This window comes from Myotis nattereri (genome assembly GCF_964212035.1).
Source record: "Myotis nattereri genome assembly, chromosome: 13".
Taxonomy (NCBI): Eukaryota; Metazoa; Chordata; class Mammalia; order Chiroptera; family Vespertilionidae; genus Myotis; species Myotis nattereri.
The window spans coordinates 40,813,463-40,834,533 of NC_138088.1; the positions used below are offsets into that span (position 1 = coordinate 40,813,463).

A 21,071-nucleotide genomic window follows, 5' to 3' on the forward strand; every position below is an offset into this window, starting at 1 on the left:
ACCCCTTGGGGGATGTCCAGGTCCCCTCGCTCCTTACCGCCTGCCTGCTTGCTGCTCCTTACCGCTGGGCTCGCTGCTCCTTAGCGGAGGTGGAGAGGCTCCTGCCACCGCTGCTGCACTTGCCAGCTGTGAGCCTGGCTTCTGGCTGAGTGGAGCTCCCCCTGTGGGAGCGCAGTTACCACCAGGGGGCAGTTCCTGCATTGAGCATCTGCCTCCTGGTGGTCAGTACCCATCATAGCAACCCGTCATTCCACTGTTCGGTCGATTTGCATATTAGCCTTTTATTATATAGGATAGGATATGTATACATGCATATATAAACACATTTATATAAAACTGTAAGACAATACTATTGTCATTAATAATGATTATGGAGACTTTTGAACATTCACAAATAAGCAGAAAAATGAACCAGTCATCCCACCTCTTAGCCTCTTCCCAAATCAGCAGGTGCTCTGTAGGAAAAGAAGTCACAAATGCTGGACATCCTTTCTAGATTTCCTTTCTCTCCCAGATCTTGATACTTTATCTCTTAACTAGAGGCCCGGTGCACAAAAATTTGTGCACTCGGGGGCGGAAGGGGGGTCCCTCAGCCTGGCCTGTGCCCTCTCGCAGTCTGGGACCCCTCAGGAGATAACGACCTGCTGGCTTAGGCCTGCTCCTGCATGGCAGAGGGCAGGCCCAATCCCTAGGTGCAGCCCCTGGTCGGGCTCAGAGCAGGGCCGATTGGGGAGTTGGGGCACTGCCCCCTGTCATGCACAGAGCAGGGCGGATTGGAGGTTGCGATGCCACCCTCAGTCACGCTCAGGGTAGGGCCGATTGGGGGGTTGGGGTACTGCCCCCTGTCACACTCAAGGCAGGGTCGATGGGGAGGTTGCGGCGCCATCCCCAGTCACACACAGAGGAGGGCCAATCAGGGGGTTGGGGCGCTGCCCCCTGTCACGCACAGAGCAGGGCCCATCAGGGGGGTTGGGGCTCCTTACCCAGTCATGCACAGAGCAGGGTCGATCAGGGGGTTGGGGAGCTCCCCCCGGTCACGCACAGAGCAGGGCCCATCAGGGGTTGAGGAGCTCCCCCCTGTCACTCACAGAGTAGGGCCGATAGGGGAGTTGGGGCACCGCCCCCCGTCACGCACAGAGCAGGGCGGATCAGGGGGTTGGGGCACCGCCCTCTATCACCCACAGAGCAGGGCCGATCAGGGGGTTGGGGCGCCGCCACTGTCACACCCAGGGCAGGGCCGATGGGGAGGTTATGGCTCTACCCCATCACACACAGAGCAGGGCCCGTGGAGGGGGGGGGTTGGGGCGCCGCCCTCTATCACCCACAGAGCACGGCCAATCAGGGGGTTGGGGCGCCGCCACTCTCACACTCAGGGCAGGGCCGATGGGGAGGTTATGACTCTACCCTGTCACACACAGAGCAGGGCCGATCAGGGGGTTCGGGCACCGCACCCTGTCACACACAGAGCCACAGGGCGATCAGGGGGTTGGGGAGCTCCCCTGTATCAGGCACAGAGCAGGGCTGATCAGGAGCTTGGGGCGCCTTCCCCTGTCACGAACAGAGCAGGGCGGATAGGGAGGTTGTGGCACTGCCCCCTGTCACACACAGAGCTGCAGGGTAATCAGGGGGTTTGGGCACTGCCCCCTGTCACGCTGATCCCAGTGCCGGGAGGCCTCTCGGCTCCGCTGATCCCAGTGCTGGGAGGCATATTACCCTTTTACTATATAGGATAGAGGCCTGGTGCATGGGTGGGGGCTGGCTGGTTTGCCCTGAAGGGTGTCCTGGATCAGGGTGGGGGTCCCCACTGGGGTGCCTGGCCAGCCTGGATGAGGGGATGATGGCTGTTTGCAGCTGGTCACACACCCTTCAGGGTGGGGGTCCCCACTGGGGTGCCTGGCCAGTCTGGGTGAGGGGCTGAGGGCTGTTTTCAGGCTGGGACTGAAGCTCCCAACTGCTCCTTTTTTTCTTTTTTCTTTTTTCATTCTGGGCCAGCTTTAGCCTGGCTCTAGCTCTTAGGCCTCCGCTCCTGAAAGCAGGTATCTGGTTTGTTTAGGTTCTATAATCGAAACTCTGTATCAACTCCAGCTCTGAGATCCCAGCTCGCTGAAAGCTGGTTTCTGGGGTTTTGTTTAGCTTCTATATTTGTTACAATGTTTAAAACTGCAGGCTCAGAGGCTGGCAAGGCAGGCGGGGAGCGTTGCAGTCCTCCGTCACTGAAGCAAGCAAGCCTCATGTTAGTTTCAAGCTGCCTGGCTGCCGGCCGCCATCTTGGCTGGCAGTTAATTTGCATATCTCGCTGATTAGCCAATGGGAAGGGTAGTGGATGTACGCTAATTACCATGTTTCTCTTTTATTAGATAGGATGATTTTATTAAAATCTCCAAAGCCTTCAGGAGATTTTAAAATATTTTACTTTGTAGTTGTTCTCAGTAGAGTGATTGGCCAAGTGTCCAAAATAACTAGTCCACCATGAAAATGAAAATTGCCCCTGTTTTCTGTGGAATTCTTTTTGCTAACTTTATATTTCTGTTGATAGATCGCGGCAATGACAACTGGCTGATTAAATATGACTATCCAATGGATAGTTCTGGCTCTCGGGTAAGAGGTTCATTTACATCTTAAAGAAGAGGATGAAGTGGAGTATATGCATACAAAAGAATTAGGGGGTAGCACATATATTTAAAATTGATAGGTTAGTGCTTGGTAGAGTTTTCCTCTATCTGTTTTTTAAGGAATATGCTACTAAATAATGTTAATGGGAATAAAATGAAGAAAAGTTCACATAAATGTGGGACATACTTTATGCCTTTCTTAGAGATTCATGTTGCATAGTAGCATAGTGAAGGTCTGAGAAGTTGTGCATTAAATGAACCTGTTTGATTTTGATTGGCCCAGTGATTTCTAAACTTTTGTGACCATAGAGCACATTTTTCACAACAGACCACACTTCCAAAAAGCATCGGTTTAGAGAAAGCTGCTTAGCTTTCTTTCTTATAACATATATACATACATATATATATATAGATAGATATAGATTTCAGAGAGGGGGAGAGAGAGAGAAAGAGAGAGAGAGAAACATCAATGATGAGAGAGAATCATTGATTGGCTGCCTCCTGCATGCCCTCTACTAGGGATCAAGTCCTCAACACAGGCATGCCCTTGACTGGAATCGAACCCTGGACCCTTCAGCCCGCAGGCTGACACTCTATCCACTGAGCCAAACCAGCTAGGGCGTTGCATAGCTTCCTTTACGCTCATTTTTTCCCTAGTTCACCACATTTGTCTATCCTGCTCAGGCTGCATGTTTAAAAAAAATTAATGTGAGGGCTACCTGGACAAGAAGAGAGTGAGGTTGGTTTTTATTCCTCATGTTTTGTTTTGTTTTTCCCTTCCAGCTTTATTGAGATTAGCAACAGGTAACATTGTGTAATTTTAAGGTATACAATATGATGATTAAAATATATATATATATATATATATATATATACACACACACACACACACACACACACACACATATATATATATATATATTTTTTTTTTTCCATTGATTTCAGAGAGGAAAGGAGAGGCAGAGAGAGATAGAAACATCAATGATGAGAGAGAATCATTGATCGCTGCCTCCTGCACACCCCACACTGGGGATTGAGCCCACAACCCAGGCATATGCCCTGTCTGGGATTCGAATTATGATCTCCTGGTTCATAGGTGGTCATTCAACCCCTGAGCCATGCCAGTAGACTATGATGATTTGATATCCTATATAATAAAAGCCTAATATGCTAAGTGTCTGACCATTCGACCAGTTGCTATAATGCGCACTGACCACCACGGGGCAGATGCTCTGACTGGTAGGTTAGCGTGCTGCTGGGATTCAGCCAATTGGGACTGGGCAAGATGGGCCAGACACGCCCTGGAGCCCTCCCACCAGACACAGCCTGATCGTGCTGGTGGCGTCCCTTGGCCTGGCCTGCGGGGATCGGGCTGAAACCAGCTCTCCAACATCCCCCGAGGGGTCCCGGATTGTGAGAAGACACAGGCCAGGCCAAGGGACCCACCAGTGCACGAGCCCGTGCACTGGGTCTCTAGTATGTATATATTGTGAAATATTTACCACAGTAAGGTTAATTAACATATCCTCATAGTTTTTTTAATTCCTTAATAGTTCTCAAATTTTGTGCATCAGAATTACCTGAAGAACTTATGAAAAATAGTGCAGATTCTCCCATTATGTTGGGTAAAACTCAGGATTTCATATTTTGAATAAGGTATCCCAGGGGGTTCTGATGCAGGTGTACTGAGCCTGAAGTATGGAGCCAAGTAGATAGTCATGAGAGTGTCTGACATGAGCTGTCACAGGTAGCCTGCCCCATTTTTTTTGCATTTAGCTCTTGTCCTTTTCCTTTCTATGGATCACTGAAGCAGGGAACAGACTCCCTTGTGCAAGAGCAGCTGTTATCTTCCATGGTCCTGTTATCTCACTGGAAAAATATGGTCGTCACCAGTGAAGTGGCATCTGAGTCAAGGTCCACACAGAAGGACTTTAACAAACCAATATTCATTTGTTTTTCTTGTTTTCATACCCTCAGGAATCTCATTGCCTTTCCCTAGGAGGAATGGCTTATAGCAGTGATGGCGAACCTCTGAGCTCGGCGTGTCAGCATTTTGAAAAACCCTAACTTAACTCTGGTGCCGTGTCACATATAGAAATTTTTTGATATTTGCAACCATAGTAAAACAAAGACTTATATTTTTGATACTTATTTTATATATTTAAATGCCATTTAACAAAGAAAAATCAACCAAAAAAATGTGTTCGCGTGTCACCTCTGACACGTGTGTCATAGGTTCACCATCACTGGCTTATAGTTATTTTTTCTTATTGTCATTTCCTTTATTACCAATGACTGTTGGAACTCCTGGGGAAGTGCACCTTTTCTAAGGTGAGAAAGGGACTCTGAGAACCTTGAACAAGCCAAGTCAGAGGTGTCATAAATGTGCTAAGTTCAGAAAACAATGTGGGAACTAATTCAGAGGTTGACTAAGGATTGGTGCCTGAGCAGGATGAGAGGGGATGCCTTGCTACTACTTTAAAGGGCCTGAGGCACATGGGACCCTCAGTATTTAGTCTTTCCTTGCTGTTTAGGACACAGACTGGGTGGTGGTGAAGGAGCCTGTTATCAAGGTGGCTGCCATTGACAATGGGCTGGCTTTCCCCCTGAAGCATCCTGACTCCTGGAGGGCATGTAAGTCTCAAGACTACGGTGTGACCGGGCTCATCTTTCCCTAGGTCACAGTTTCTTGCCTGTGCAAGGTAGATAATACACATATTGTAGGATTGTCTTAAAAATTAATGAAATAATGCAGCTCATGCACTTTAGTGCAATGGTTGGCACATGGCAATGACTCCATAATATAAGCTACTATTATAATTTTTATTATATTATTCCCATTAGAAGCATAGAGTTGTTTTCTCTTTGCTGTGTATTTTCTCATTCTTTCTGAGAACTATCTTTTTAAAAATGTGTTCTATTAAAGAAACAAAAAAAAAGCAAAAATATATTCTCTTTGTGTTTAAATATAAGCTTTCAGTGCTCTGTCTTCCTTGTTACATCCTGGAAGCCAGCTCTTCCTGCCCTGTTATAACTGAGAAACTTTTAGAAAGAGGAAGAGATACAGGTAGGGGGTCATTAGCCCCTTTGCAGCACTAGTCTTTTCAGGAGTATCTCAGTGTCTCAGAGGCAAGTCATTGATTCTACACAGGCTTGCATCTTGGAAGGTCATGTACTAGTAATACCTGGGAAGGAACACAGGCTCTGGGATTAGGCAGACCTGGGTTTGAATGCCAGTTCTTTCACCTACTATGTAACCTTTAGGGTTCACAGCTCTTGTAATTTTTCTGTTGTATATCAAGGAAGAGGGTGGATGGAGGACATAGATGGGAAGGGATTTTTTTTCAATACCAAATTTGTTTTTGATCTTTCTTCTTTTCAGATCCTTTTTATTGGGCCTGGTTGCCCCAGGCAAAAGTCCCATTCTCTCAGGAGATCAAAGATCTGATTCTTCCAAAGATATCTGACCCTAACTTCATCAAGGACTTGGAGGAGGACCTATATGAACTCTTCAAGGTTAGCCCTGGAAATGTCAGCCTTATAACCATATAGAAGAAGAAATTCTTAAAGGTTTCTCTAATTGGTCCTACTACAAGCCAAGAGAGCATGGCTAGCACTCTTCTGACTTCTGTTAGCCAGTGAAGAGCAAGATTCCCACAAGGGATAGCAGGATCTAGTTTGGATTAGTAGGAAAAAAATTGGCAGCTGTGATGAACCACACCGGGGTGTGTCCTGTGGCTTCAGTGTATCTGCAGAGCTCTCATCTTCAAATGGAGCCCTGGAGCCTCGAGTTCTTTAGAGTTAATGAGATGCAGGACAGAATATTTACTTGTTCTCTGTTTCCCCAACTGTGAAACGGAGTTCTTGGGGTGGTAGTTAACTTCACTAAACCTCACAAGCCTTGCTGTAGGTTTTCTTTACTAGCAAGTTTCCAATTGGGTAGGAAAATGGGTTCTTCTGAGTAATTCATTCAGGTTCCACCTCCTTCTGCCCTTCTTTTGCAGAAAGATCCTGGTTTCGACAGGGGCCAGTTCCATAAGCAGATTGCTGTTATGCGGGGACAGGTGAGCCTGGGACATCTGGTGTCAACCCTGTGATCTCTCTGGGAGGGTTATAGGCTCATGTTGAGTAAATATGTAAAGATTGTATTTTGTACTTTTTCAGTCTGTCATACATATTTGTGACTCTGCATTTACACATGAGAGAAAGGTAGCCCTCCCCAGTCTCCCACCTCTCCCAGGGTACCAGGTGGTTAGTGATGTGCTTATTGTGTGCTTGCTTCTGTGCTACTTGCTGGATAGCTCATTGGTAAATGTACCCAGTGATCCTGGTCCACCAGTAGTTGCTCAAGGCAGACCATATACTTTGGTGATTAAGAGCTAGGCCTAGAGTTAGTCTGTTTTACCGCTTACATGGCTTTGGACAAGAGCCTCTACTTCCTTGTTTATAAAATGAACAGGAATAATACTTTGCAGAGTTGGCTAGAGGATTACACAAGATAATGCATATTAAATATTTAGTAAAAACTATGCCTGGCACATGGTAAGCACTCAGATATTGGCTCTGGTTATAATTTCTGTTATCATTATTTCTTCTCTTTCCACTTCACCTTCAAAGAGAGCTAAGAATCCCCAAGGGCATTATTTTTTTAATAGATTTTTATTGATTTCAGAGAGAAAAGGAGAGGAGAGATATAAACATCAATGATGAGAAAAAATCATGGATCGGCTGCCTCCTGCACGCCCCACACTGGGGACCAAGACTGCAACCCAGGCATATGTCCTGACCAGGAATCAAACTGTAACCTGGTTCATAGGTCGACACTCAACCACTGAGCTACACCGGCCAGGAAATTGTTTGTTTCTTATCCCTTAAATTATTAACTGATCCCATAGTCTTGGGCATTTATATAATTTTCACTTTATAAACAATACTGCACTGTATTGGTTTAAACTGTTTTGTGCATGTCCACAATTGTTTTCTGAGTCCTAAAAATGGAAGTGCTGAGTCAGAGGGCCTGTTTACGTTTAAATTTCTATTGTCCACTGGCCTTTTTGAAAGACTGTCCCACCATCCAGCCCTACAGCCATGTGTCTGAACCCTCCCCAACTCTGAGTCACCTTCTTTTTCTGTATCTTTTTCAACTGGAAGGGCAAAATATAGGAGATATTTTTTGTAATCTTCATTTTTAAAATGACTAGAGAACTTTCCATTTTCTATATATTGCCCACTTACAGTCCTACTCTTATAAATAGATTATTTGTACAGTTTTCCATTAGCATGTTGTTGTTGTGTTTTTTTTTATTGATTTGTAGGAGCATTCTGTCTGCCAGTCTCCCTTTAGAGGCACGCCTGGATGCCTATGCCTTTCCTTAATTTATCTCATTTTCCCACTGCAGATCCTAAATCTGACTCAGGCCTTGAAAGACAACAAGAGTCCCCTGCACCTGGTCCAGATGCCACCTGTGATTGTTGAAACAGCTCGTTCCCACCAGCGGTCTGCTAGCGAATCCTACACACAGAGCTTTCAGAGTCGGAAACCCTTCTTTTCGTGGTGGTAGCCCAAGAGGCAGACAAGAGTACGTTGTCTGAGACTTGGGCTAGGAGGAAACTTGGGGAGCGGGTTGCAGGAAAAGCCTGAGAAGCCAGTAGAAAGCAGTGCCCGTGAGAGCCCTCCCTCTCTGCTCACCATCCCCCTCAGGGCTTTCCCAAGCACAGGGAGAAGCACAAACAGAGCAACAGCGAGTGCTGGTGGGCTCCCCTGAGTGCTGAGGAAAGCTGGAGCTCCATGGAAGGAGCCAGATGCCCAGGAAGGAGCATCTGCCTTCCAGCACCTCCTGAGGGCAGGCTGGGAAATTCCCTTTCCTGGTGAGACCTGGGCGCTGTTGCAATTCCTCATTATATTCTGCATCAGAAACAAACAAATAACAAAAATTTAAATTATTAGCAAAACCCAGGCAGAATCCCAGATTCATTCAGAAACCTTGAATCCAGACCTAGATTTGCATGGACCCAGACATTCAGATGCCTCACTCTCATGGACCAAGGCAGCTGGGTTACTCGCATTCCTGGGGCAGACAGAAGCGGTACCTTTCCTTTGAGATTTTGCCAAGTCTTCTCTTTCTCCTCCCACCAGTGCAGTAGGCTGACTAAAAGCCTCCAAATGCAATTTGCATGGCGGGGGTACTTTTGCTCTAGACCTCCTAGCAGCTCTGTATATGATCCTATAGATCAGCTCTGCTCTCTGCTCTGCTAGGGATCCAACCTCTCAAGTGCAGGCCTGCAACCTGCCTATCACTCAGGTAAAGGCAGGAGGGAGGACGTGGACTCCCGGCATGTACAAGTGATCCATGTAGCCTGAGTGTATGCTGGGAACTGTAATTGGTCTATGGGCAAACTTATCCCCGTCTTGCTTCCTGAGTCCTTGGCCCTAGCCATAGGTGATAAACTCCCAGTCCTCTCATTTGTTCCCATTATTTTAGACGTTTCTTTTCTCAATTCTGACTAAGGGGTTCAGTTTGGATTCAGGAGTGGGTCTCAGCTCATAAGAGGACGGGATATCAGGTTCTCTGTATGCTACCGCTGCTGCTTGGTTGAGGTAACAGGCCTGGTGTTCTGCTAATTGGTAGCTGCGCTTTGCTCCCTCACTTTGTTCCAGGCCAATTTTTCCATGGCTTCTTAAGAAAAGCGGGCCCAAAGGAAAGAGGCCTTCAAACTGTTCCCCAGTGCCAGTCCAGCTCAGTGCGCTTCCTGCTTCCATGTCTCTCCCCTCAGCTATCCCCTTGCCAGGTGCCCAAGCCCTTTCTACACCAAAGCAAAGAGTGGCCCCCACAAGGGAGAAAAGAGGGTGCCATCTGTAGCTCAGGAGCAGCTGTATGCTACTGGACTCCCAAGTTTCTGGAACCCTGCGATTGGTCAATCAGCCGTGAAATAAACTATCTTGAAGGTTTGAAAAACAACCAAAGAAAGGGAGCGAGGACTAGGTCTTGTGCCCTTTGCTTGCCCATCTCCTGCCATCCAGGAGACAGAGGGGAGATGTGCAGCTCTCTCATAAGCTGGGCTAGGCTGCCCTTCCATTCCAGCCCCTGGAGCCAGCTTATCTTGGGCTTCCATCCAGCTGACGGGAAGAGTCTCTGGGAGCTGGGTGTGCATGCCCCATGGACAAAGGCACAGCTCCCTTCACAATCCCAGTCAGCCAACCTGGACACTAGCCTTGGGGACCATGTTTTTGAGAATGTCTGCCCTCAGACTTCAGGAGAGTAGTAGGGCTCCCAGAAGCTGGAAGGGGGCCCAGGTGTGTTTAGCTCTCCACAGACGTCTTTGTATAAATGTGTGGTAAAGGTGGGCATCAAGAGAGCCTGAGGATTCTAATGAGGAACCTACTTGCTCTCCTCAACCAAGCAGATCTGCACATTGCCCTCATCCAGACCAGCTCTGTGGGAAGGAAACTGGGTCTAATGTAAGAGGGGCCTGGTCCCAGTCCTGGCAGGTGAGAGAGTGGGAGGGGCATCCTTTCCTGGCCTCTCTGCTCTCTTTGAAACCTGTACTCAGGTTGCCTTGAATGTGGACTTTGCGAGAGCCAGGGGTCCAGAGTGCCAGGGCAGGCTTCTGGGTGGCACTCATGGAATGGCCCAGCCCTCTGCCAGCCATAGGCCCTGTCCCCCAGTGTCAGGGAGTAGAGGCTGGGCTGTAGTCCTCCTGCCTCTTACTGTTCTAATGCACTGTAGAATTGTATGTAATGTATTTAAATCAATGCAAATGTATGAATAACAAGTCCAATTCTGACCTTTTTTGTCTAGTTTTCTTTGGTGGAAGGAAGACAATGTAGAATGAAATTTTAAGTACAGAGAACCCCGAGTTTCCGTGAGTTGCTAAGACATGGCTCCTGAGTCTATTTCCCTCCAGTGGGGGAAATCCAGACCCTCACTTCCAGTCTCAGTGCTCTGAAAACCAAAAATTTTTCATAACTTAAATTTGACACCAAAACTGACCTGAATCTACATGGAAGCTATTTGTAACCATGATGAATCCCTAAGTGTGAATATTCGTTGCAGAAATATTAATGTTTTGTTATGGGATATTCCCCTATGAGGGATGTACAGTATTTGCACTGACTACTTCTGCAAATTAAAAAGTTCCCAGCTCATCTAGTCACAAAGGTTTGGAAGGAATATGGACCGGCTTCTCTTCTTGGCTGCGAGAGGGTAGCCCTGCTCTGCATGTGCTTGGAGCACTTTGAGCCCTGTCTTCTTCAAAGTGATGGATAATCTAGCACAGGTTCTCAACCTTCTGGCCCTTTAAATACAGTTCCTCATGTTGTGACCCAACCATAAAATTATTTTCGTTGCTACTTCATAACTGTAATGTTGCCACTGTTATGAATCATAATGTAAATATCTGATATGCAGGATGGTCTTAGGCGACCCCTGTGAAAGGGTCGTTCGACCGCCAAAGGGGTCGCGACCCACAAGCTGAGAACCACAGATAGGATGGGTGAGTGAGGAGCTGAATGGGAATGACGTGGCATACTTCTTTTGAGGATCACCTTAGGGGTTTTCAGGCTATGCGAACCTTGGAAAATGGAGGAGCTCTAGAATGATTGGTTCAGCTGTTGACCCATCTCAGGATGGTTGGCCCATGGGGTTGAAGAAGCCAGCTGAGGAACTGGCACCCATTACTGCGACTGCAGGCTCACTGCCCACTCTGTAGAGCTGACTGTAATAGCTTTCTCTCTAGAGCTGGCCAGGGGCCAAAAACCCTGTCCTCTCCTGTGGCTCAGGACTGCCCACAGAGCTGCTTCCATCTCCCCATCTGACAGCCTCTGGAAAAGGAAGCTTGGCACGGGGGCTCTACGGATGGTGGTGAGAAAGCAAAGGAGGCCAGCCCTATTGTCTTCTTCCTGGGAACACACAACCTTCCCTGCAATGAGCCCAACCCCACACCCCCAGCTCCGGAGTATCAAGACACACACAGTTCTTGGTGCAAATGTTTTTATTTTGCCACTTAAACCACAGTTTACTTGTGTGGCCTGACAGGGACAGGGGTACAGGATAGGCTGCTGGACCATGGGTCATAATACAGGAGGGTTAGTAGCAGGAGTGGTGAGATGCTTGGTCTGAGTGCCTGTTGCTTAACTCCCAGGGGAATGTCATGCAGCCCAAGTGTAGTGTTAGGTGGGGAAGGGTCAAGGCAAGAACAGTCACTGTTGCTGCTCCTGGTGAGGAGTGGGTCCCACACTTAGAGCTCAGTGGCTATCTCCATCCTCTTCCGAATGGAACAGCAGCAGCACGTGGGGCTGTCTGCCTCCAGTCTCTTCCTCCTCCACCTTCCCGGGCCCTTGGGCCAAAGTCCCTATGATTCCTGGGGAAGATAGTGCCATTCCCAGCCCGTTCCCTGGATCAGTGTCTGATCTGATGGAGGTAGCTTGTGGGGCCTGACTTCCTCCAATTCCGGCGGATCCTGGCACTTGTCCTCCTAGTGTTCAGATACTGATCGCTGGAAGCCATCTCTGTGGCACTGCTCTGTGGGTCAGCCAGTGGATCGCGAGGCTCTGGGATTCTGCAGGGAACAAGTGTGGGATAGGCCAACATCAATAGGAAGGACAGAATGAGGACTAAAGAGATTTTGGTCATGTGAACTAATAAAACACACTGGGACAAAATGAGACCAGGGCTCTGGTCTCGTCTCTGCCTGATGAGAGTTACATGACGAGGCAAAACTTTCAGATTTCTATAGAGAGTAGGACTAGATCAGGGTGTGCAGCATTCAACGTTTCTCCAACTTCCTCATCCTGTACTCAAGACAGATACTGTTAATCAGTCATATGAGACTGGAGGAACCAAGTATCCTTACTAAGGTGTATTAAGTAGTGATTACTAATCAGTTGGAGTTGATATGGACCTGATGATCTCAGAAGGCCTGTTCAGGTCTAATGTTCTGACTGTGGGCTCCACAGAAGACGGTGGAGGAATGGAGCCCAGAGTGTGCCCATAGCAGTTGGTTAGGCCATGTGGTTCAGCTCGATCGGGGCGGGGGGGTGGTGGTGGTGGGGAGAAGGTGAGGACCCCTGTTCCTGGCTGGCAGTGATCTAAGCAAAGAGCTGGATGACTAGGGAAAGTTTGGGATAAAGTTTCTCAACAACTGTTAACCTTTGTTACCTCTAGAGTACTTTCCTATGTTATATTCTCTAATTCCAGAGCCAAGATTATTCATCAGGCTGACTTTTGAATGTTACCTGTTCTTTAATAGATAAATTGTATTTTTTCCCCCTTCCAAACACTAGTCCCTCCTATATGGTTAACAATCACTGTGAAATAAGGTGGCACTGATAGGATCCTGGCACCCCTTCCCATGGGAATTCACATGGTCATATATGACTCCAATAGTAACAGCAACCTTTTAAGTGCCAACCATGTGGTAGGCACTGTGTAGACCTTACCACAGCCCCAGTGGTAGGCACTTTGCATGAGGCTGGGCCAGTGGCTCCAGGCCTCACAGCCAGGAAATGGTGAACGAGCATCATTAGTGTTCTCCCTCCCTCAGCCCTCACTCCCAGGAACCTACCTGAGCCGGCTGCAGTGATGTAGCGAGTGGCCCAGGGATTTCTGCCTCGGAGGCCTCTTTCTGCGCAGCCTCCTCAAGGCCTCCGCCACACGGTGGTCCCCTGCACACTCCCAGATGATCTGTGCCCGTTCCTCCGCCAGCTGGTCCCCGCTGCGCTGAAACAGACTCTGGATCTGCAGCAGCTCCGCATCCTGGAAGATGTTGGCCGAGGCCTGCTTGCGGCCCCGGGCCTCCGTGGGGGCCTGCCAAGGGAGCGGCTCGCTCACCACAGAGGCTGGGGTGCCCATCCTGGGTGCTCTGAGGAAGGAAAGCATGGAGGTCAGCAGCTCAGCAGGCCCTTCCCAAACCTGGGGCTCCTGACTAATGCAAGGACTTCCGGTGTTTCTGTTCTTCAGGAGCCAAGGTAAGGTGAGTCTTAAAATCACTTTGATTTCCCAGGGCAAATACTGTTAATAATGACAGCCAAACTTTATTATAAAGTGCTATGTTAAGAGTCAGAGACACCTCTGAAGTAAGAGTTGTTTATCCCCACTTTACAGATGAAGGAGTGTGACTCAGAGGTTAAATGACTTCCCCACAGTCACAAAGCCCTATGTAGGTGCAGAGCCAGGAGAACCAGGTCTGTCTGGCTCTAAAGTCCAGGTAGACCCCAGGATACCCAGGTCCTAATAACACCAGCAGCAGCAGCAGCTGAAGTGTGGTGAGTCAGTGTGTGAGACACCACTGTGAGAGCCACAGTCACCTGGCGTCACCGACATGTGAACACAGCAGCCCCATGAGGTGGGTACTTTCACCCCTCACTTCACAGGCGAGGAAACTGAGAAAGAGAATGCAGATTTCTGATGGCGAGGCCCAGGCTCTACAGTACAGAAATAGGGGGCTGTGGAGCTGGGTTGCCTGGGTTGGATTCCCACTTCTGGCTGCCTCCACCACTTCCTGGCTGGTGACCTCCACTCACAGCTCCTTCCTGTGTAAATGTATCAGCTGTGCTAACTAATACCTACTTCTTAGGTTGCTGTGAGGACCGAATGAAGGCACACAAAGCAGTAAGAACAGTGCTCAATGTTCTATTCTGCTTTTCCATCCATAAAATTGACAAGAGTTATCCCATCTCCTATCTTCAAGACTCTCGGGATGAACCAAGTCCATACAGGGTGAGGCAAAGGTAGGCTTACAGCTGTTCATATGGAAAATAATACAATAATTAATAACACAAGGATAAACTCTGTTTCTCGTACTCACAACTGTAAACCTACTTTTGCCCCACCCTATATAATTTAGCAAACAGAATGAAATAGACCAATCAGATCTACCGTCCAAAGGACCACTGAGAGAAAGGGGCAGGAGAAGACATTACAGGGTTGAATACTCTGTCAGGGCAGAGGCTGAAACTTACAAGAAAATCGATAAAAGTTACACTCATGTCAATGTCCTCCCACCATATCCAGGAAATGAAAATTAAATCACCTTCCTCAGTTCTAGATAGTTCACATTGAATAAATAAAGGCATAAGAAGCTCACCCACCTTATCCTTGTTTTTGGTACAACCTGAAAAATCCATGGCATTAGAAAACAAGAGACAAGGAAGACCAAAGACTTTGGCATTATGCAGAACTGGGTTTGAATCCCAACTCTGCCACTTGCTTAGCTGTGACCTTACGCAAGTTAATCAACTTCTCTGAGCCTGTTTGCTTAACTGTCAAATGGAGCCAAAACCACTTCTCAGGATTGGTGTAAATGAGTCTAGTATGGTACCAGGTACCCAATAAGAGCTAAATAAATGCAAATGCCCCTCTTTTTGGCTTCCTTGACTTTTGTGTTGGGTCAGGAGAGTGATGTGGTAAGAGTCCTTTCCTCCAAGCAGTCTAGCCTGAGCCAGCTAAGAGCCTGCCTTGTTCCCTCTGCCCCTCACAGCCCTGGGCCCAATGGGGAAGGCCTGGTTACTAAATCAGACCTCATTCCACAGCTAACTACAGACATAGCTGTCAACCAGCAACCAGCTTGAAAAGGAGGTAGATAAAATGTACATGCTCACTGTAAAAAAAAAAAAAAAAAAAGCAAACAATCGAATCATAAATAAAAGCACTACTGGTTTCCTATCCTCAGCTCACTTGCAAAAATAATCCTTACTCTCATCTGCCTTTTGTTCTCCAGAGAATTTGAGCCATGTCTTCATCCCATTCAGACTTCCCAGATAATGACTGTCCCTTCCTTACCCTGGCCTTCCCTCATCCTCACCTCAATAGCCACCTCCTGATTCCAGTAATTTTTACACTCCACTGTCCTAGTTTCTAGGCCTTCTATCATAAGAACCTACTCTTTTAATATATATATATTTAATATATTTTATTGATTTTTTTAAAGAGAGGAAGGGAGAGGGATAGAGAGCTAGAAACATCGATGAGAGAGAAGCATCGATCAGCTACCTCCTGCACACCCCTTACTGGGGATGTGCCTGCAACCAAGGTACATGCCCTTGACTGGAATCGAACCCGGGACCCTTCAGTCCGCAGGCCGACGCTCTATCCACTGAGCCAAAATATATATTTTTATTGCCCTGACCGGTTTGGCTCAGTGGATAGAGCGTCGGCCTGCGGACTGGGGAGTCCCAGGTTCGATTCCAGTCAAGGGCATGTACCTTGGTTGCAGGCACATCCCCAGTAAGGGTGTGCAGGAGGTAGCTGATCGATGCTTCTCTCTCATCGATGTTTCTAGCTCTCTATCCCTCTCCCTTCCTCTCTTTAAAAAATCAATAAAATATATTTAAAATATATATATATATATATTTATTAATTTCAGAGAGGAGGGGAGAGGGAGAGAGAGATAGAAACATCATCAGTTGCCTCCTACAAACCCCATGCTGGGGATCAAGCTTGCTATGCCCTGACAAGGAATCAAACGATGACCTCCTGATTCATAGGTCAACACTCAACCACTGAACCACACCAGCCAGTCCCCACTCTCTTTTTTCAAAAGATTTAATAATGAGCCCTAGTTGGTTTGGCTAAGTGGACTGAAGGGTCCCAGGTTCAATTCCAGTCAAGGGCACATGCCCAGGTTGCGGGCTTGATCCCCCATGGGGGGCTTGCAGGAGGCAGCCAATCAATGATTCTCTCTCATCATCGATGTCTCTATCTCTCTCTCCCTTTCTGAAATCAATAAAAAATATTTTTAAAAAGATTTAATAATGAAAATAAACCTGCAAAAGACTTTCAAATAAATTCATAAAAATTGTACTTGTTTTCTGGAAAATAATCTTAAAACCTGCCTCTGCTTAAGCACTATTATGGGAATCCAGTAAATATATGTGGGAATTAAACTCCCAGAGATAGATGATATAAATGCTGTATACTGTGATCAGGAAACAGTCACCAAGTAACACAGGCTGGTAAAGAGAAGTCAAGCTAACTATGGAGCATTTATTCTGTATCAGGCAATACGCATAATATTATTTCATCCTTAAAACAATTCTAGGGACCAGGCACTGTTAGCCTCACCCCAGTTCACAGAGAAGCAACGGGAAGCTGAGACACAGATATAAAAAATCAGGGACTCAGCCAAGGCCAGAGCCTACTCTAACTGCAGCCCAAGCTTTTAAGCAATGGAGGTGTCTTCACAGCCAAGCAGCTCAAAGCACATTTCTTCCCATTAGTCTGTGAGGAGTGCTAATTCACAAAGGGGAAACCCCACCAGTAGCAGGGAAAGAACACTGAATATCCCACGTTGGAGGCAGGGGTGGGGTGTGGAATTTATTTTGATCTTTTCAATAACATCAGGGCCGTTCCCTGGGTGACAGGCTGCCTCAGCTTTGAACTCATGGCACTCTGAAGAGGAAGAACCCTAGCTTCCACAGAAGAAATCTGGAACTATAACCCAGCCCAGAGGACTGGTCTGAGCCCCAGTTCTGCCACTCAGTGGCTGAGAGGCCTCAGGGATTCTGTGGGCCTGCTTCCCTCTTTCATCTGTGAGAACGGGTTGATGCTGATGGTCTCTGAAGGCCTGTGCCAGTGTTGAGAGTCTAGATCTGAACAAAGAAGAGATGGTTTGCTTGCCTGCCAGGGCCTATGAGCAACATGTGTGGACAGGTCTGGCTAATTAGGTATCAGAAGACTCCCCAACCAGTAGCTCCCCTTCTTCTCAATCTTTCCTGGAGGTCAGACACTGTTTTGCTGCTGTGGGCTGTGGGGTTAGGGCAGCCGTGGGCAAACTACGGCCCGCCGGCCGGATCCGGCCCATTTGAAATGAATAAAACTAAAAAAAAAAAAAAAAAGACCGTACCCTTTCATGTAATGATGTTTACTTTGAATTTATATTAGTTCACACAAACACTCCCTCCATGCTTTTGTTCCGGCCCTCCGGTCCAGTTTAAGAACCCATTGTGACCCTCGAGTCAAAAAGTTTGCCCACCCCTGCGTTAGGGTCTGGTAGAAGACAGAACTCACTGCTCTAAAGCACTCTAATGACCTAGGCTGCTATAGCCAAGCCTGGGGCAGACTTCTGGGGCATGTCCCCTCACAAACTCAGACAATCTCACCCTCTTCTTGAGAGACTGGCAACAGGATCAAATAGCAGCAGCTGCCTCAGGGAGGAAATGGCTTGGCGCCTGACTTCCCAGATAGTACCAGCCACCTCTGCCAGGGCTCCAAGGCCCTCCCTCCAGCTGCCCAGTTACAGTGAGTTACAAATGCACCAATGAGAAACCATCTGGGAGAGCCTGGACCTCTAGCCTCACCATACCTTCTATGAACCTGTGAAGGGCGGGATGGGGGCGGGGGGACATCCAGATTTTGAGGACCCTCACTTTTGGCTCTGCCTCTCACCCTGAGATTCAGACAGCAGAGTGAGGCTGAGAATAAAAATTGGTGGATATCAAGTAGGATTAGACCATAAACTTGGGGAAAACTGAATCACAGCACTTTTGTTATCAGAAGAAACTTCCTGTCTCATTCAATGTGTCCAATAGTTACTTTCCCCCTCATTTCCTGGACAAGACCTGCTTTCGGGAAAGTCAGTATATATTTGAACAATGGTACTTTTTAATCTGGAAAATGAAACCACAGGGCTATTAAAAAATTACAAATGAATCTTTCAGAGCTGACATAAAAAAGATAAGCATGGATCTGTGAGCAAATGAGTAAAGACTAATTGCAAAATACTTCAATTTGACACAAACTAGGTTAAAAATGAACCCCCAAGTAAATACCAAATGTTGAACATGACAAAGTTCAATTTGTTTTGAAACAGGCAATAAAGGAACTATAGAGATCTAACAAAGAAATATATTTAAAAAGCGACTCACCATGTAATGATTTGCAATTTATAAATATGATGCACAAGTGAGCAGTCTTTGTAATGTATGAAGCTCAGTTTAGACACCTATCTATGCTTATCGTGGTCTCAGGGTCGTGGAAAATAACCATGAGAGGCAGAACACAGTTGTGTGAATTAGGCAGCAACTGGCTCCCCACCTGCTCCCCCCTCCAGATAACCCTGTTGGTGGTAATAATCTGCAATCGGAGGCCAAGGGTCTCTTAGAAAAAGAACTAGAGGCTCTGGCCCAAGGCCCAAGTCAACACTGTGGCCCAGGCCTGCTTCCTTGGACAGACATGCCACTGGACAGCAGCCAAAATCTGTGGCTCCTCAAGTGGGAGGCCCAGTCCAAACGGCCGTGTGGGCCCCCCACACGGAAGGGCCTAGTCTCAGGGAGGCATGCCTGAGAGAGATGGACACACGTTGGTCTCCAAATCTCCGTCCCAAAAGGTTTGAGAAAGGAACTGGACCCTTCCCCAGACCAAGTCTCAGATATGGCCTGGAAAAAACTCCTACTAGATCTAGGAATAACTTTGCAAGAGTTCAAGAACCTGAATTCTGGCTGAGCCACTGATATCTGGATGACCTTGGCAAGCCTCAGTCAGTTTTCCCCTGCTCTAGTTAGTTCATTGTCAAAATGGTGAGAGTAAATAACCCTTAAGGGGCTAAGGGAGATAAAGTATGCTGAAAGTACCCATCCCAGTAGTTATGAATGAATGGTATAAAGGAAAGGGCTTTTTAATCACCCACTTTCGTCATCCCCACTATCATGAAACTCCCTCAAAGGGGCCTTCACTCTTGGGAGAAGAGGGTGAAGGGAGAATGGAGTTATCTGCGGACTTTTAATCATCGCTGCTGGTGAGGCACCTTGCTCCAAGACAAGTCCAAACCAGCACTGTTGGAAGGGTAATCTCTTTAATCCTCATGACACCCTTCTGAGGGGTTACGTTACACCCATTTACAGATGAGAAAGCTAAGCTCAGGAAGGTTAAGTCACAGGTAGTACGTGCTAAGCAGGATATGAACCCAAGAGGTCTGACCCCGGCGCTCGCGCTCATCTAGTTATTTTTGTTCCCACCAGAGCGTGCCAAGGTCTTCAGAGGAAAGACCCTGGAGGCACTGAACCCTCCCGGAGCCTGCTATCTGCTTCTACCGGTTTCGGAAGGCGGAGGGATCGAAAGTCAGGTCTCCCCAGCCAGCCTCGGTGCCATCGGCACTCCATGGCCCGTGGGGAATTAGCGTGATTACTCACCAAGTAGGGCGGCGCCGACAGACCTCAAATCGGGATGGGGCAAGCGAAGATGCGCCGACCCCAACCCCTGCCGCCTTCCGAAAGGGCGGGCGCAGCTCCGGGCTTCGGCCGCGAAGGTGCTCACTAGGACCAGGAGGCACCCGCCAACAGGACAAGAGCTTGGGAGGGGTATCCTGGCCGATATCACACGGCGACAACCCCAGCACAGGTCGGTCCCCGCGACTTAGACGTGGCGCTGCGCACAACGGGCCCTAGGTGTACCTGGGGTTCAGGTCCGGCGGCACCCCAGTTCTCACGGCTCGCCCTCCCGCCCGCTCCCACCGAGAGCCGGGTCGCAGACCTACGTACCTGCCTGCCGTGGCCGGCCACCTCGGTCACAACCGCGGCCCAAGGCGCTCCCTGGAACAGCCAATCCTCAGGCGAGCCTGGCGGGGAGCTCCACAGCGAGCCTTCCAAAACCGAACGCGGCGACTCCGCGGGCCAATCAGCAGCCACAGAGGGGTGAGGGGCGTGTTCTGGCTCCTCCCCCTTCCCTCCGCCGGCCTCGAAACCTAAGTGCGAAGATTCCCGGGTCCAATCAGAGACAGAGCAACAGCGAGGGGCGGCACGCACCGCCCAGGCCCCTTCCCTTGGCCCCCCGGCCTCCCTTGCGTCTCGCTGGGAGGTGCCCCGCTTTCATTGACGTCAGTCCCCGGGAGAACGCGGTTTTGCTGGCTCGGGACCGGGGCGGGGCCGCATTCCTGCCCCGGGTTGCGGCAGCGGCGGGCCCTGCAGTGTACACGTGATAGGTGCCCCCTCCCCTGGGCCCAAGGCCTGTGTGCACGGCGCCTGTTCCTTGCAGCGTGCGGCCCTCAGCATAGACCTGCAGCTCCTATGCTCGCCTCCCCGGTACTTACGTTCTGGTTCCAGCTTTGAGGGACAGGAATGGACAGTAAGTGCGGTGGTCAGACCGTGGGCTTCAAAGCCAAAATGTCTTGATACGACTCTTGGATTGGCTGTGCAAACTTGGGCCAGTTACCAAAAAAAGACAGTATTTTAAAAGGTTTTATTCATTCGACCGTGGTCCACAAGGGTCCGCCCTGCCCGAGTTTCTTGATAGGCAGTGAACTAGACACACCTATAAGCCCCTCTCCTGGGGTAATTTACAGTTTAGTTAAGAAAGGCAGGTATTAAAAATCCTAAACCATTTTGTTGTTATTACAATTGTGATAAAATTGTGGGAATGAGAGGGTGAAATGGAGGAACCTAAGCTCTCTTTGGGAGGTCCTGCAAGGCAGAAGTAACATGTAAGTTGAGATATGAAGTTGGTCACATGAAGAGGGACTGGGAAAAGT

At 48.3% G+C, this 21,071-nt stretch overlaps 2 protein-coding genes across 4 annotated transcripts in view; one reads left to right on the forward strand and one right to left on the reverse strand.

The window, feature by feature from the left end:
- The window catches only part of PI4K2A (phosphatidylinositol 4-kinase type 2 alpha), a 36,699-nt gene extending 26,302 nt beyond the window's left edge, over positions 1-10,397 (forward strand). The window contains exons 5-9 of the mRNA XM_081104704.1: positions 2,537-2,598; positions 5,147-5,246; positions 5,995-6,128; positions 6,617-6,676; positions 8,012-10,397. Coding sequence (XP_080960830.1) covers positions 2,537-2,598; positions 5,147-5,246; positions 5,995-6,128; positions 6,617-6,676; positions 8,012-8,173 — 518 coding nt within the window. The 3' untranslated portion in view covers positions 8,174-10,397. The remainder of the gene's footprint in view (positions 1-2,536; positions 2,599-5,146; positions 5,247-5,994; positions 6,129-6,616; positions 6,677-8,011) is intronic.
- A 1,193-nt stretch (positions 10,398-11,590) lies between these two features.
- On the reverse strand, positions 11,591-20,417 carry AVPI1 (arginine vasopressin induced 1). Of its 3 annotated transcripts, none has more exons than XM_081104706.1 (3): positions 20,086-20,417; positions 13,176-13,472; positions 11,591-12,170 (listed from the first exon to the last, which is right to left on the reverse strand). In XM_081104706.1, exons 2-3 carry the CDS (start codon positions 13,460-13,462, stop codon positions 12,011-12,013), a joined length of 447 nt encoding a protein of 148 aa, XP_080960832.1. In that variant the 5' UTR covers positions 13,463-13,472; positions 20,086-20,417; the 3' UTR covers positions 11,591-12,010. The 3 variants fall into 3 exon arrangements, with proteins under 3 accessions (XP_080960832.1, XP_080960833.1, XP_080960831.1); XM_081104707.1 differs by having other exon boundaries at positions 19,738-20,126; XM_081104705.1 differs by lacking the exon at positions 20,086-20,417 and having other exon boundaries at positions 13,176-15,206.
- Positions 20,418-21,071: the final 654 nt, after the last annotated feature.